Source organism: Podarcis pityusensis (genome assembly GCF_964106645.2).
Source record: "Podarcis pityusensis genome assembly, chromosome: 10".
NCBI lineage: Eukaryota > Metazoa > Chordata > Lepidosauria > Squamata > Lacertidae > Podarcis > Podarcis pityusensis.
Genome location: NC_138035.1, coordinates 4,802,807 through 4,816,118, shown reverse-complemented (window position 1 = coordinate 4,816,118; position 13,312 = coordinate 4,802,807). Strand labels below are relative to the sequence as shown.

The window sequence follows — 13,312 nt, the reverse complement described above, 5'->3', positions numbered from 1 at the left end:
TGAAACTCGTGGAAGCCTCTCAGGTAGTCTCCCCTTCAAGTATCCCCAAAATCAGAACTGTATTTGGGAAGCCAGTGGTGCCTGTCGAAGCTTCCGTTGCGACCGAGCTGAAATGGCTCTGCTCCACGTCATATCTTTGGACTCCATCAACCTCTGCTCTGATGGTGATTAACAACCTAAGCCTTTAATGAGGCTTCAGGCACGCTCCCATTACGCAGAGTATCCAAACAGCAGCAGAAGGAGAGATAAAAATATGTGCTACATCACTACGTTTATTTCTACCTACTCAGGACAGAAAGAATATGCATCTGCTCTCTGTGAGAGTCAGTGAACAACTGAAACAAAGAAACAGGAAACCAGTAACATCAACATCCGTCTCCCGTGACTTCCAACAGTCTGGAATGTCAGCAGTCTTGTGACTCCAAAAACTGCACAGGGGCACAGGAACAGAAATCTAACAGTGCCATGGGATTAGGCACTGCTCTTTAGATATTGGAAGATAGCTACCATCTCTCAGTCTCCTCTTTTCCATGCTAAACATACCCAGCTCCTTCAACCATTCCTCATAAAGCTTGGTTTGTTTGCTGTCAGGTCGTTGTTTATTTCGTTGACATTTGATGGGAGGGCATTCCACAGGGCAGGTGAGGAAGAGAGAGAGAGAGAGAGAGAGAGAGAGAGAGAGAACTGGCTGCAGACATGCAGAGAAGTGAATTTAAGAATTGAAAAATGAGAATTGGAGAAGAACCAAAATGGAGAGCCCCTCCCATCCCTACCTGAGGGGGCTACTGTACATTTGGGCCTCCCAGCTCCATGCTCACATTCATGTTCTCTGCATTTTCAGAATCTTCCTTGAGCACAATTGTGCTGGGCCCATGGGTAACCCGTGAAACGTGGTCCAAGACTGGTCCAGAATTCGAAGGTTCTGCTAGGAGTCAGTCCAACAGGGCCAAGGCAGGACATGAGGCAGGAAACCAGGCAAGGACAGGTACAGGATCTCAGGCAGGATCTGGCATACAGCAATGTTGCTCCTGCAACCTGGGGCAGGGTCCGACAGCCTTTTATCTTTGTCGGGGTAACAGCCGGTCCTGATCCCCCGACGACTCACCTCCTTGTTTCACCTAAAGGCAAGCACTCCTCCTGCGAGTACTCAGGTCTCTCCTTCTCTCAGACCTCAGTCTCTGCAGCTCGGGAGACGTCGGTGGGTTACTAGACCCAGGGGCCGCCTCAGCCTCCCCTGACCATACCAGTAGTGGAGCAGCGGTACGTGATGGCCCAGCTGGAGGCAAGGAGGTAATCCCTGCATCTGGAGCCAGGGCAGGCTCAGGCCCCTGACTCGGCCCAGCTGGGGTTTGTTGCAGGGGAACCTGTGCAGACTGGGACTCTTCAGGATCAGGCCCCTGTCTTGGTTCAGATGATGCCTGAGGCAGAGGATCCGGTGCAGACTGAGTCTCCTCTGGCTCTGAGTCTGAGCCCCAGTCCCAGGCCATCACAACACCTTTCACTCCCTAGTCATCCAAGGATCCAACCGCCTCTCTAGCTAGTCCCCTGCTTCTCCTAATGTATTTAAAGGTTGCTTTCATTTGTGACCTTTCTGTTTTTAGGAAAATGCTCCTCAGCTTCTATCAGCATCCTTCCTTGCCTGCTTGCATTCCCTTTGCCAGAATCTATGTTCCTTTCTTGTTCTCTTAATTTGGACAAGACTTCGCCTTAAAAGAATTTAGGATGAGCCCAGGGCCGTAGCTAGGGGGCAGCGAGGTGGGGCCCCCACGGGGCGCAGGCAAGGGGGGGGCACAAAATCGGCTTAAAAGATGCCTATAAATATGTCTATAAATAAAAATATCAATTATTGCCTCATAAAAAAAGATTTTTAATAGAGAGTGAATTGAATGTGGGGTTGGAGGAGAGGCAGAAAGAAGAGCTAATTTGTTCATTGTTGGGGGCACACTCTGGACGGTTCTACCTGTTAGGATATAGTTCCATTCCACCTTTAGAACAGGCATGTGGAGTTGTTGTAAGTCACATGTCTGTTTACTTCCAGTACAGTCTGCTGGGAACTTCCGTTGTATATAGCTTTTGCCTATGCTTTTTGCTTGGGCACGAAGGGAAGCAGACATGTGTTTCCTTTGTCCTGCTGCTGAATAAAATGCTGTAAATATGCTTACATCTGCCTCTGTCCGCCTCTTCCATTGTGAAGATTTATTCACTCTGCTGATAAGAGCGTGCTCAGTCTCTAAAGGTTTCTGAGGCTCGAGTTGCTGATTGATGCTGTTCCAAGAACTGGAGTTCGCTCGACTGCTGGCCGGTGGCTGGAGCCAGCTGAGGGCCTGCCAGATGCCCCCGTCTCACCAGATGCATCCCAACACTGCCAGGGGTGCAAGATCACCTAGCTATGGCTCTGAATGAGCCTGCTGGATTAGGCCAATGAACCACCTAGTTTAACATCCTGTTCTGCCACTGGCTGACCACATGTCATAATGGGAAATCTGCAAGCTGGACAGACAATCATAGAATTGTAGAGTTGGAAGGAACCCCAAGAGTCATCAAGTCCACACACACACACACACACACACACACACACACACCCTACAATGCAGGAATCTCAGCTAAAGCATCCAGGACAGATGGCCACCCAACCTCTGCTTAAAAACCTCCAAGGAAGGAGAACCCACCACCCAAGGGAGACTGTTCCCCTGTCTAACAGCTCTTACTTTCAGAAAGTTCTTCCTGATGTTTAATTGGAATCTCCAATGAGAGCAATCTTTTTTTAAAATTCATTTTTATTAAATTTTCCACTTTAACAATCCAATCAAATCACATTCAGTATTCCAAATTATAAATATACATATCAAAGAATCCGAATATTCTGCCAAATTATAAAGCTTTAATAGGACTTCCCATGCTTCAAGTTCGGAGGGTTCTGATCATCTCATACTTCTAGTGCTTTTCATAGTCACTTCTGATGGTTCCTCTAATTCTTTCTGTTGTTAACCTTCCTTCTTTCACAGACTCTGAGTTGTTCCCACAAGCGAGTTAAAACAAGCAATGATGTGTTTCTGTGTGGATTTTATGTCTATGATTCCCCTCTATAAGTTCACAGCATCTCCTCACACGCTGGTGTTTCTGCCGAATCAATCCAAAGGTCTTTTTGCTGCTGGCAGCTGCCATCTTCACTCAGTTCCAATGAAAGCAATCTTAGTTGACAGGGCCCCCAGATTGGACTGCCTGGGAAAGTAGAGAGCATATTTTCTCGGGAAAGTGATCACCTACACATCAGTCAGTGTGTGTCTCCTTCAGACGCACTGGAATGGCAGGAGGGGCAGTGCCCAGTTTCTGCCTCCTTAAATTGGGCAGCATTTGGGAAAGGTCATAGTGTCAGTTTGCATTTCTTAGTGCAGAAAGTATTGATCTGATGTGTAGAGATCTTTCCTATTGTCATTAATTCAAAAGGGTTCTGGAAGCTTCTCTGTGTGAAAGAAACAAGCAGCAGGTTTGTGATGTTTGGGTTATTCCTTCTGAGAAGCTGACTACAGCTGGTTTAAAGTGGTTCTGTTATCTCTTCTGTCAAGGTCATGCTGATAATAATAATAATAATAATAATAATAATAATAATAATAATAATAATATGATAATAAGACCAGAAGGTGGCTGGGTTTCACTTTCTCTTTCTATCTCTTTTCCTTCTGGTGTGGTCTGTACACAGTATGCTTAGTGTTAAGGTTTAGTCTTACTATAAGCACAAAAATCATACATCCACTGTTTCATTCAGAATATTTTTTTCTTGCTTACCTCCTCTAAAAACTAGGTGCGTCTTACAGTCAGATGTGTCTTATGGAGCGAAAAATACGGTATATGCCAGAGTTCTGCTCTGGATCATACTGAGTAGAATTTCAATGACACATAGCTCAGCGGCCGAGAATCTGCCCTGCATTCAGAAGCTCGCAGGTTCAGTCCCCACAATCTCCAGCTGGGACTGGGAGAGAATATTGTGTGGAATCCTGGAGAGCCCCTGACAGTCGGCATAGAAAGGACTGAGCTAGATAGACCAATGGGTCTGGCTCAGTGCCTGGCAGCTTTCTATGGTACCTCCTACTTGCAGGACACGGGTGGCACTGTGGGTTAAACCACAGAGCCTAGGACTTGCTGATCAGAAGGTCGGTGGTTCGATTCCCCGCGACGGGGTGAGCTCCCGTTGCTCGGTCCCAGCTCCTGCCAACCTAGCAGTTCAAAAGCACGTCAAAGTGCAAGTAGATAAATAGGTACCACTCCAGGGGGAAAGTAAAGGGTGTTTCCGTGTGCTGCTCTGGTTCGCCAGAAGTGGCTTAGTCATGCTGGCCACATGACCCGGAAGCTGTACACCGGCTCCCTCGGCCAGTGAATCAAGATGAGCGCCGCAACCCCAGAGTCGGTCACGACTGGACCTAATGGTCAGGGGTCCCTTTACCTTTACCTTTACCTTTACTTGCAGGTGTCCATTTGCAGGCCAGTCCTTTTTCAGGGAAGTGTCATCAGCATGAGGTCACAATGCGACCAAATCACCTCTCCTGGCAAGCAGGCAGGCACAGGCCAGAGTGGACGGGAACAGTCTCTAAACTGAGGTGGACAACTCTAAGAGCACACAACCATCTTCTTTGCTGTGACTGAGGTTGGATTCTTTTTTAAAAAGATGTTGAAGGTTTCCCCCCCTCCTTTTGGAAAAGAAATATTCGAATACAAGCAAGAAAAGGGAAGCAAAATATTATGTACCAAAATTACAGGGTGGTGGGTGGAGAAGAGAAGGCTGAATATTTTAAACCAGCAATGCAGCCAAAGGGCTTGTAAAGGCAAGCAAATTGCCCATGTGAATCTCTTCTGAATAACTGGATTTGGAATAAATGTGCAATTAGTTGTTATTGCTTTGGCTCCGACTTGCACAGGCCTGTGGCTGGCTGGCCCTTGCGAGAACAGGATTCTGGGCTAGGTGGGACATTGGCCTGACCCATAAGGCTCTTCTGATGTTCCTCTGTTCTGCACAGAGCAAAACCAAAGTGGAATCCCAGCACTCTGTGGTCCTCTGACCCATTGGTGGTGTGTGACTCTGGACCACAGCCTAACCTAAAGATGATGTGCAATGATAGCACTACCTACTGGCAAAACCTATTGGTGTTTCGCAACTTTCTGACTAGTTGCAGGACCTTAGCCAGACCTAGCAGAGTAAACGCAGAATCCACGGAAGCAAATGGCGACTTGGCTGCAGACAGGATAGACGAAGCAGGAACCAGGAACTTGTAGTTAGGTGTTTATTATATACAGTGGACTATTTACAGGAACAGAACACGGATCTTTAGCTAGCTCTCTCATACACGACTCACAACTCCTACCCTGACACACAGAACTCTGAACTACTGAACCAACACATTCCAGTTAGTGGACCATTAATTATCACTCCCTTGAGAGAACCTGACCAATCAGAAGGCTGTCTCCATGTCTCTGTTATCACCAGGCAGACTTACTCCTTCAGATTGCCTTCTGGCTGTCTGCCAAACCTTAACTGACTCTGTGTGAGTATCTGCACGTATTCAGATTCCCAACATACCACCATTCATTTATATGGTACGAATCAAGAAATCCCAAAGACATGTTTGTACTGAAGATGGGTCCTACCATCTGTTTCAGCAAGCATTGTGAGTCAAGGTTGTTTCATGAGAGTGTGGCCTGGATTAGAAACTAGGTTGGAAGCAAAATCCAGCTCACCTCCTTTTCCCCATCTCCCTACCCCAGGATTTACCTTACAGGATGTGATTAATAACTACAACACTCTTTGTTTATTTTCTCCCAGAAAGCTTTTTCAGTTCTGGATCAGCATAATTCATGACAAGTTGATTTGGGTCCATTCGTCCTGCTCTGCAGCAACTATAGTTGCCTCAGAATGATATGCATTTGACTTAAATTGATCAGATCCAGTTCAGGATTTGCATCCATTACTTTCACAGCCCTGATAATCTCCTTTCTCCTCCTGATCTCCTTTCAGGGCAAGAAGAAGAATAGTACAAAGATTTCAACATGTCTGCAGATGTGTGGGTGGGATCCTGGCGCCCTCACCGGCCCAGGGGGCCAATCGCTGCTCTCTACAGCAGCCCCGGACCCAAATATGCTCTCCCAACAAATGTAGGTAAGTGAAAATCAAGGAGTCCAGATACTGGCCCTAGCCCGTTTCTGTAAGAGGTGATATAGTCCAGCATCACAATCCTAGAATGGGAGAAGTCTGGGTTGCTGCTTTTGCAGATATTAATATTGTGCAGCTTGAAGCAACTGGATGCATAAAAAACAACTCCTTTGGGGGTAAAACATTGATTCAAAGCTTTACTTGCAGAACTTTCTTCCAAACAGATCAAAAAGCAGTAAATGATACATCCAAACAGTTCCTTAATATCAAGAGCATGTCCAGCACAAGCTCAGCATTTTATAAGAAATAACTTTACTTCTTCCAGAAATCAAAACTGTGCCTCTCTCCCATTCTAGGCTGCATTCACCTGCTTAAGGCTATGCATCTCCTGGAGAGCTTCATTATCACATCTTACTCCCACTTTTGCTGGGAACAAAAGACCAAAGACCAACTCCCCAAGATGCTGATTTGCAATTGAATACTTTAATCACCTGATCTAAGGTTAAACACTCACGTGTTAGTTGGCAGAGAACAAATACAGTTAGTTATCAGCCCATCTAGGTGCAAAGAGAGCTCTTCTTGCTCTTCTTTTGTTCCAATGGAATCTTCCAGTTAAACCCTTTCAGCAAAACACACAGGTACTCTTCATTTCAGTGTGAATTCAACAAATATACTTAACAGTTGCTTCTTTCCCCAGCATCGAATCAACTTGTAGAACTCCTCGCTACTGGATGTTGTGATGAGCAGGGGTGTAGAAGGCTGAACAAAGATGTAGAGAGTGGAAAGGTCTACTACTTGCAAAAATAAAAGATTGTCCCTGCTCTGAGGCAGTATAGCTCCTCCATCTCATGGAGGAAAAAGGGGGGGGGGTTGGAAGTTACCACTTTGCCCTTGGTTGCTGTTAATGGACAAGATGGATTCTATCCATCTCAAGTTCTCCTCTTCCCTCTCTGTGCTCGCTCTTCCTTTCAGGCTACCCGCTACACGACCCTTCTCGCTACCGGGCTCCCGCATACAGCTTTGGGATCCGCCGGCCCCAAGAGCTAGTGGGTTGCTCCCCTGGGCCAGGCTACCTCATCCCAACCAACATGACTATGAGGGGCAAGGACGGAATCCCTGCATTCTCCATCTACGGACGCCCCAGGGATGTGATGTCTTTTATGACTCCAGGCCCAGGTCAGTCTTGAAATCTGTTATACAACAAACCAACAGCACCAAAACTGGCTTATGAATATAAAGGACCATTTTACTAGAATAGGCTCCCTCAGCCAGTAAATGCTGGCTCCCTTGGCCAGTAAAGTGAGATGAGCACTGCAACCCCAGAGTCGTTCGCAACTGGACTTAACTGTCAGGCATCCTTTACCTTTTTAAATGTGTTGTGGGGGGAAGTTGTTGCTTTGTTCATTGTTATGTTATGCGTGTTTCTGTTTTTGTACTGTAAACTGCTCTTGCAATCCTAGGATGAAGAGCGGTGTTTAAATTTAATAAAAAATAGTAACAGAAATGCAGGGCGGTGTTGTGAATTCAGCCTTCAGCTGTGTGCTTTGCTTTTTGCAGGTCGGTATTCGCCAGAGAAAGCAAAGAATTTGGCCTACCCTTCTGCCCCCAACTACTCTCTCGCTTCCCGGACGAAGAACTTCGATTACGACCAGTCACCAGGTGAGAGAGCAGCAACCACAGAGAAGCTCCCTCCATCTGGCTGCTGACCTCCTGTTATACTAATATAGGGTGCATGTGCATCAATGCAGATCTATAAATGCATATTCCCTAAGCTTAAAAGAACAAGATCTATTGCAAAACAGCCCCATCCAACAAGTTCTCTTTGCAAAGGCAATCTGCAAAAGAGCTCAGCTGAGCTGAAACTTACAATGTCTCCACTTATCTGTCAGTTGCTTGCAGGTACTGTCAATCAATCCCTTTTTCTCAATGAAAGGGCCAATTTATCAATGAAACAATACTTTACTCGATTAAAGCAAGCAAATATACAGATGTATAGCCAGTCGACCTCAGGAAATTCTTCCTGAGTCTCCCCTCTTTGAAACTGGTTTAACAAGCATCAATAACTATCCAAGCATACCAGTCTAAAAGGGCAGATCGCTGTGTACGAATGAAACCTGCCTTTGTCAACAGATTCTGGAGCCAGGTTGTTCAACATTTCTAAAGGATGTCTGGGGCAGCCCAGGAAAAGCAGGTCAAGGACAGACTTGCAAATATTAGAGAAAAACATATATTCTGTACCATGTCCTGATATACGTGTACAACCCATTATTGTGACTATTGTGTTTTCTGGGTGGTTTTTAGACACTGTCCAAGAATTTAAAAATTGTGGCATACTTTTGTTTGGACGTCTTACCCTTCCTCTTGTTTGTGGGTGCCAGGGCCTCTGTTGCAACAGATCAATAAAGCTCAAAGGCTTAGTTGCCACCTTGCTTTTTATATACTTGGTTGCCATCTCAGATTTCTTCTGACCAACAAGAGGACATTGAGGGGAATCACAGATCCCTTGAGCTAAGGGGAAGAATTCAGAAGTCTCCAAGGTTTTTCTTTCCTAATAAAACTTCCCCTTGGATGGTTTTTGATCCAAATCAATTACCCCTGTTGGATTTCAGTCACATGTGGATCCTGTCTGGGTGCAGGATCTCTTTACTTAGCCAACTAAGAATATCACAAAATACGTATCTGAAGAAGTGTGCATGCACACGAAAGCTTATACCAAGAACAAACTTAGTTGGTCTCTAAGGTGCTACTGGACAATATATATATATATATATATATATATATGCGCATATATATATATATATATAGTGGTACCTCCATTCCGGAGCCCTGTTCACAACCTGAAAGGAATGCAGCCCGCACCTGCGCACGTGCAGGTTGCGATTCTCCGCTTCTGCGCATGTGCATGACATCATTTTGCGTGTCTGCACATGCGCGAGTGGCGAAACCCGGAAGTAACCCTTTCCGGTACTTCCGGGTCGCCGCAGGACGCAACCTGAAAAAACGTATCTTGAAGCAAATGTAACAAGAGGTATGACTGTATATATATATTTCGACAAAATACTGTGCAAGCATTCAAGTTCTCTGGGACTCTTCCAGAGACAAGATAAACAGAGCAATTTGCAGGGGGTAGTGGAATAGGAAAGTTCCCCAGATGCCGTAACGCACTGAATCCCTTCTCTCCCATTTTCCTCCTCTAGGGCCTGCAGCCTACGGCCTCCCTCCCATGCTTGGGCCCAAGGTGATTGGCAAGAGCACCGCCCCCAATTACTCCATTTTTGGACGCAGCATGATTGGGAGTTTCTATGAGGACCTCAGCAAGGTGAGCAGCCGAACAGCCAGGAGTGAGAGATTTAGGAGACCCTGAAACGATTTGATGAAAGCAAAATCAAGAAAACGTGGGGGAATTCTTTAAATATGTGCTGAGGAGTCATCTTCTGCTTCTTCGGTGACCGAGGGGCTCAAATGTGAAGTTTTCTTGGGGCTGGTGTGTGAGGAATATGCAGGACAAAGTGGGGGGCTATGCTTTGCATTCAATGTTCTTTCTTTTTTTTGCATGTAAAATTTTTAACTGAATCTTTCATAATGCAATAAGATATAGAAAACTAATCTAAAAAAACAGCTACACAAAAAACACAAGCAGAATAAGTAGAATATGGATATAGAATAGATATTCTATAAGTAGAATATTCTATAGAATATTCTATAAGTAGAATAGAATATTCTGAACGGGATCTGTTCCGGAGGCCATTCGCATCCTGAAAGGAACGTAAGATGCGACTGGGTGTCTGCGTGTGTGCGGGTCGCGTTTCGCCGCTTCCGCGCATGCGTGTGACGTCATTTTGAGCGTCTGCGCATGCACAAGCAGTGAAACCCGGAGGTAATGCAGTCCGTTACTTCCGGGTCGCTGCAGAGCGCAACCCGAAAATGCTCAACCTGAAGCGTATTCATCCCAAGGTATGACTGTAGAATAGAGAATAGAATAGAATAGAATAGAATAGAATAGAATAGAATAGAATAGAATAGAATCTTCTTCTCCTTCTTTGGCGATCACTCGTAGCCAAGTAAGATTGTCTTCCATAAACACGGTTTTAACAATGAGTCCATAAGTGACTGTGGAGGCCAATTCTGGATCCACACGTCCTTCCACAGTGGGGACACAGGTTTCTGATTGGGAGTTGATCACGGTGTCGATTTGCCAAGCATGCCTTATACAATCCAGTGTGGAGACTCCAAGACTGTTGGATAGTGCCTTGTGGTCAGTGTGGTGTAGTGGACTCGTAATCTGGTGAACCAGGTTCACTTCCCCGCTCCTCCACATGCAGCTGCTGGGTGACCTTGGGCCAGTCACACTTCTCTGAAGTCTCTCAGCCCCACTCACCTCACAGAGTGTTTGTTGTGGGGGAGGAAGGGAAAGGAAGGGAAAGGAGATTGTTAGCCGCTTTGAGACTCCTTAGGGTAGTGATAAAGCGGGATATCAAATCCAAACTCCTCCTCCTCCTCCCCCTCCCCCTCCTCCTCTTCTTCTTCTTCTTCTTCTTCTTCTTCTTCTTCTTCTTCTTCTTCTACACCTCCTTCTGGCAACTCCTGCAGCCAAGCTGGGGCCAAGCGTCTTCTGACCACATTAGCGAGGCTGAGAGGTCTTGTCACCTGGGCAGCCCAGGACCTCCAGACAGCCGGCTCAGGCTTGTGCCCCAGAGCGGTCCCTTTGGGGCTGCTACTGGAGCAGCTTGGCTTCACCCTCAAAAGTGCACGCCATTGTCTCTCGAGACAGATGGATGCCAACCATGATGAGAAGGGAAATGGGGTTCTTCTCAATGGCTTTCACATGTCCATAATCAGAGGACATTGAAGCACCCTAGAAGGCACTGGAGAGGTCCAGGGTGGGTGGCTGAGACTGATCTTGGGCATGCCTGGCCTAAAAGGTAAAGGGACCCCTGACCATTAGGTCCAGTCATGACCGACTCTGGGGTTGCAGCACTCATCTCGCTTTATTGGCTGAGGGAGCCAGCATACAGCTTCCGGGTCATGTGGCCAGCATGACTAAGTCACTTCTGGCGAACCAGAGCAGCGCACAGAAACACCGTTTACCTTCCCGCAGGAGCGGTACCTATTTATCTACTTGCACTTTGACGTGATTTCGAACTGCTAGGTTGGCAGGAGCAGGGACCGAGCAACGGGAGCTCACCCCGTCGCAGGGATTCGAACCGCCTTCTGATCGGCAAGTCCTAGGCTCTGTGGTTTAACCCACAGCGCCACCCGTGTGACCCTTTTTCTCCCCTTGCTCAACAGACGCCAGGGCCCTGCAACTACCGCCTGGTGGATCCCAGCGTCTACAAGAACCGCCCGCCCCACTTCAGCATGCTGGCCCGCAACATGCCCCCAGGAGACAACACTCTGAAGCCGGGTCCAGGAGCCTACAGCCCCGAGAAGGTGAGGGCAGGTGGCAGCAGAAGGCTTGGTATTGTTCTGGGGCGAGGGGTGCAGTTCTCCTGCAGCAAAGATATGGGTCTGGTGGGAGAGGCGGATAGCTCTTGCCCCAACATTCAAATGTGAATGGGCAAGGTGATCTTCATTAGCATCACCTCCAGACTTGATTATTGTAACTCACTCTACGTGGGGCTGCCCTTGAGTCTGACCCAAAAACTCCAGCAGGCGCAGAAGGCTGCGGCGAGACTCCTTCGGGGTCCTCGCTGTGGGATCACATTCACCTGGTGTTATACCAGCTGCACTGGCTCCCGGTGGAGTACAGGGTCAGGTTTAAGGTGCTGGTTTTGACCTTTAAAGCCCTATACAGCCTAGGACCCTCGTACCTACGGGACCGCCTCTCCTGGTATGCCCCACAGAGGACCTTACAGTCTTCAAGCAAAAACATCTTGGAGGTCCTGGGCGACAGGGAGGTTAGGCTGGCCTCAACCAGAGCCAGGGCTTTTTCAGCCGTGGCCCTGATCTGGTGGAACGCTCTGTCACAAGAGACTAGGGCCCTGTGGGACTTGACATCTTTCCACAGGGCCTGCAAGACAGAGCTGTTCCGCCAGGCCTTTGGCCAGGGCACAGCCTGACCCCCTCCATTGGTAATCCTCATAGAACTCTAGCCCAATGGTTGCCATTAATTTGATTTTGAATTGATTTTCGAATGAATTGATTTTAGAATGTATTTCAATTAATTGATTGAGATTTTATGTAAACATGTGTTACTTATACTGTTGTTAGCCGCTCTGAGCCCAGCTTCGGATGGGGAGGGTGGGATATAAATAAAAATTATTATTATTATTATTATTATTATTATTATTATTATTATTATTATCCCTCCATTGTGGAACCAGCAGAAGCCACAATCTCTGCAAGCAGGAGCATGCATGTTGACCACCTAACCAAAAATTAAATATACTCTCGGTCTCCCTCCTCTGTACACCTGCCAGCTTGTCAACATCCTTCTTAAACTGTGGTTCCCCGAACTGGACACCATATTCCAGGTGTGGCCTGACCAAGGCAGAATAGAGTGGTATTATGACTTCCCTTGACCTGGACATTCAGCTTCTGTTGATGCAGCCTAAAATTGCTTTGACCTTTTTTGCTGCTGCATCACACTCCAGGCTAAACATACCCAGCTCCTTCAACCACTCCTCATCAGGCTTGGTTTCCAGACCCAGGATCATCTTGGTCTTCCTCCTCTGCACACCTTCCAGCTTGTCAACATCCTTCTTAAATTGTGCCCAGAATTGGACACCATATTCTGGGTGTGGTCTGACAGAACAGAGTGTGATGTGAGATCTTGGCCTGCCAAGAGCCTTCCATGCCCCCACCCCTTCCCTTCCGCTGGCGGTGCCTAACCCTGCCCCTCCCTCTCTCCTTCCTCCTGCAGCACACCCCGCAACGTGGCTTGACCTTCGGGATCCGCCACTCGGACTATGTGGCTCCTCTCATTGTGGACGTGGCAGATTAAGCTGGCCCCACCGGCGGAGATGGTCTGGACAAGAAATGTTCCTTTGGAAAGACGTGAATCTCTCAATGCTTTGTGTCGTTGGTGGTGATTGGGGCCTGGGGAGGGAACTGGGGAGGGCAGCATCCGAGGCCTGGGAGGGTCCTCAGAGCTGGGGAGCTGGGTTCCATGAGACGGCTGCGCCTTTGGGTCTCCCTGTTCCCGGATTCTGTGGCTGGATTCCCCTGGCT

General features: G+C 47.3%; 1 protein-coding gene and 1 long non-coding RNA gene across 2 annotated transcripts; one reads left to right on the top strand and one right to left on the bottom strand.

The window, feature by feature from the left end:
* Positions 1-2,861: 2,861 nt before the first annotated feature.
* On the bottom strand, positions 2,862-4,224 carry LOC308457581. The gene is made up of 2 exons (XR_013977016.1): positions 3,787-4,224; positions 2,862-3,463 (listed from the first exon to the last, which is right to left on the bottom strand). It is a non-coding gene; the product is annotated as an uncharacterized lncRNA (long non-coding RNA).
* A 304-nt stretch (positions 4,225-4,528) lies between these two features.
* Positions 4,529-13,151, top strand: CIMAP1B (ciliary microtubule associated protein 1B). The gene is made up of 7 exons (XM_081024184.1): positions 4,529-4,642; positions 6,008-6,148; positions 7,115-7,318; positions 7,700-7,801; positions 9,340-9,461; positions 11,432-11,572; positions 13,005-13,151. The coding sequence occupies exons 2-7, from the start codon at positions 6,040-6,042 to the stop codon at positions 13,083-13,085; spliced, it is 759 nt and encodes a 252-aa protein (XP_080880310.1). The 5' UTR covers positions 4,529-4,642; positions 6,008-6,039; the 3' UTR covers positions 13,086-13,151.
* The last annotated feature ends 161 nt before the right edge of the window (positions 13,152-13,312 follow it).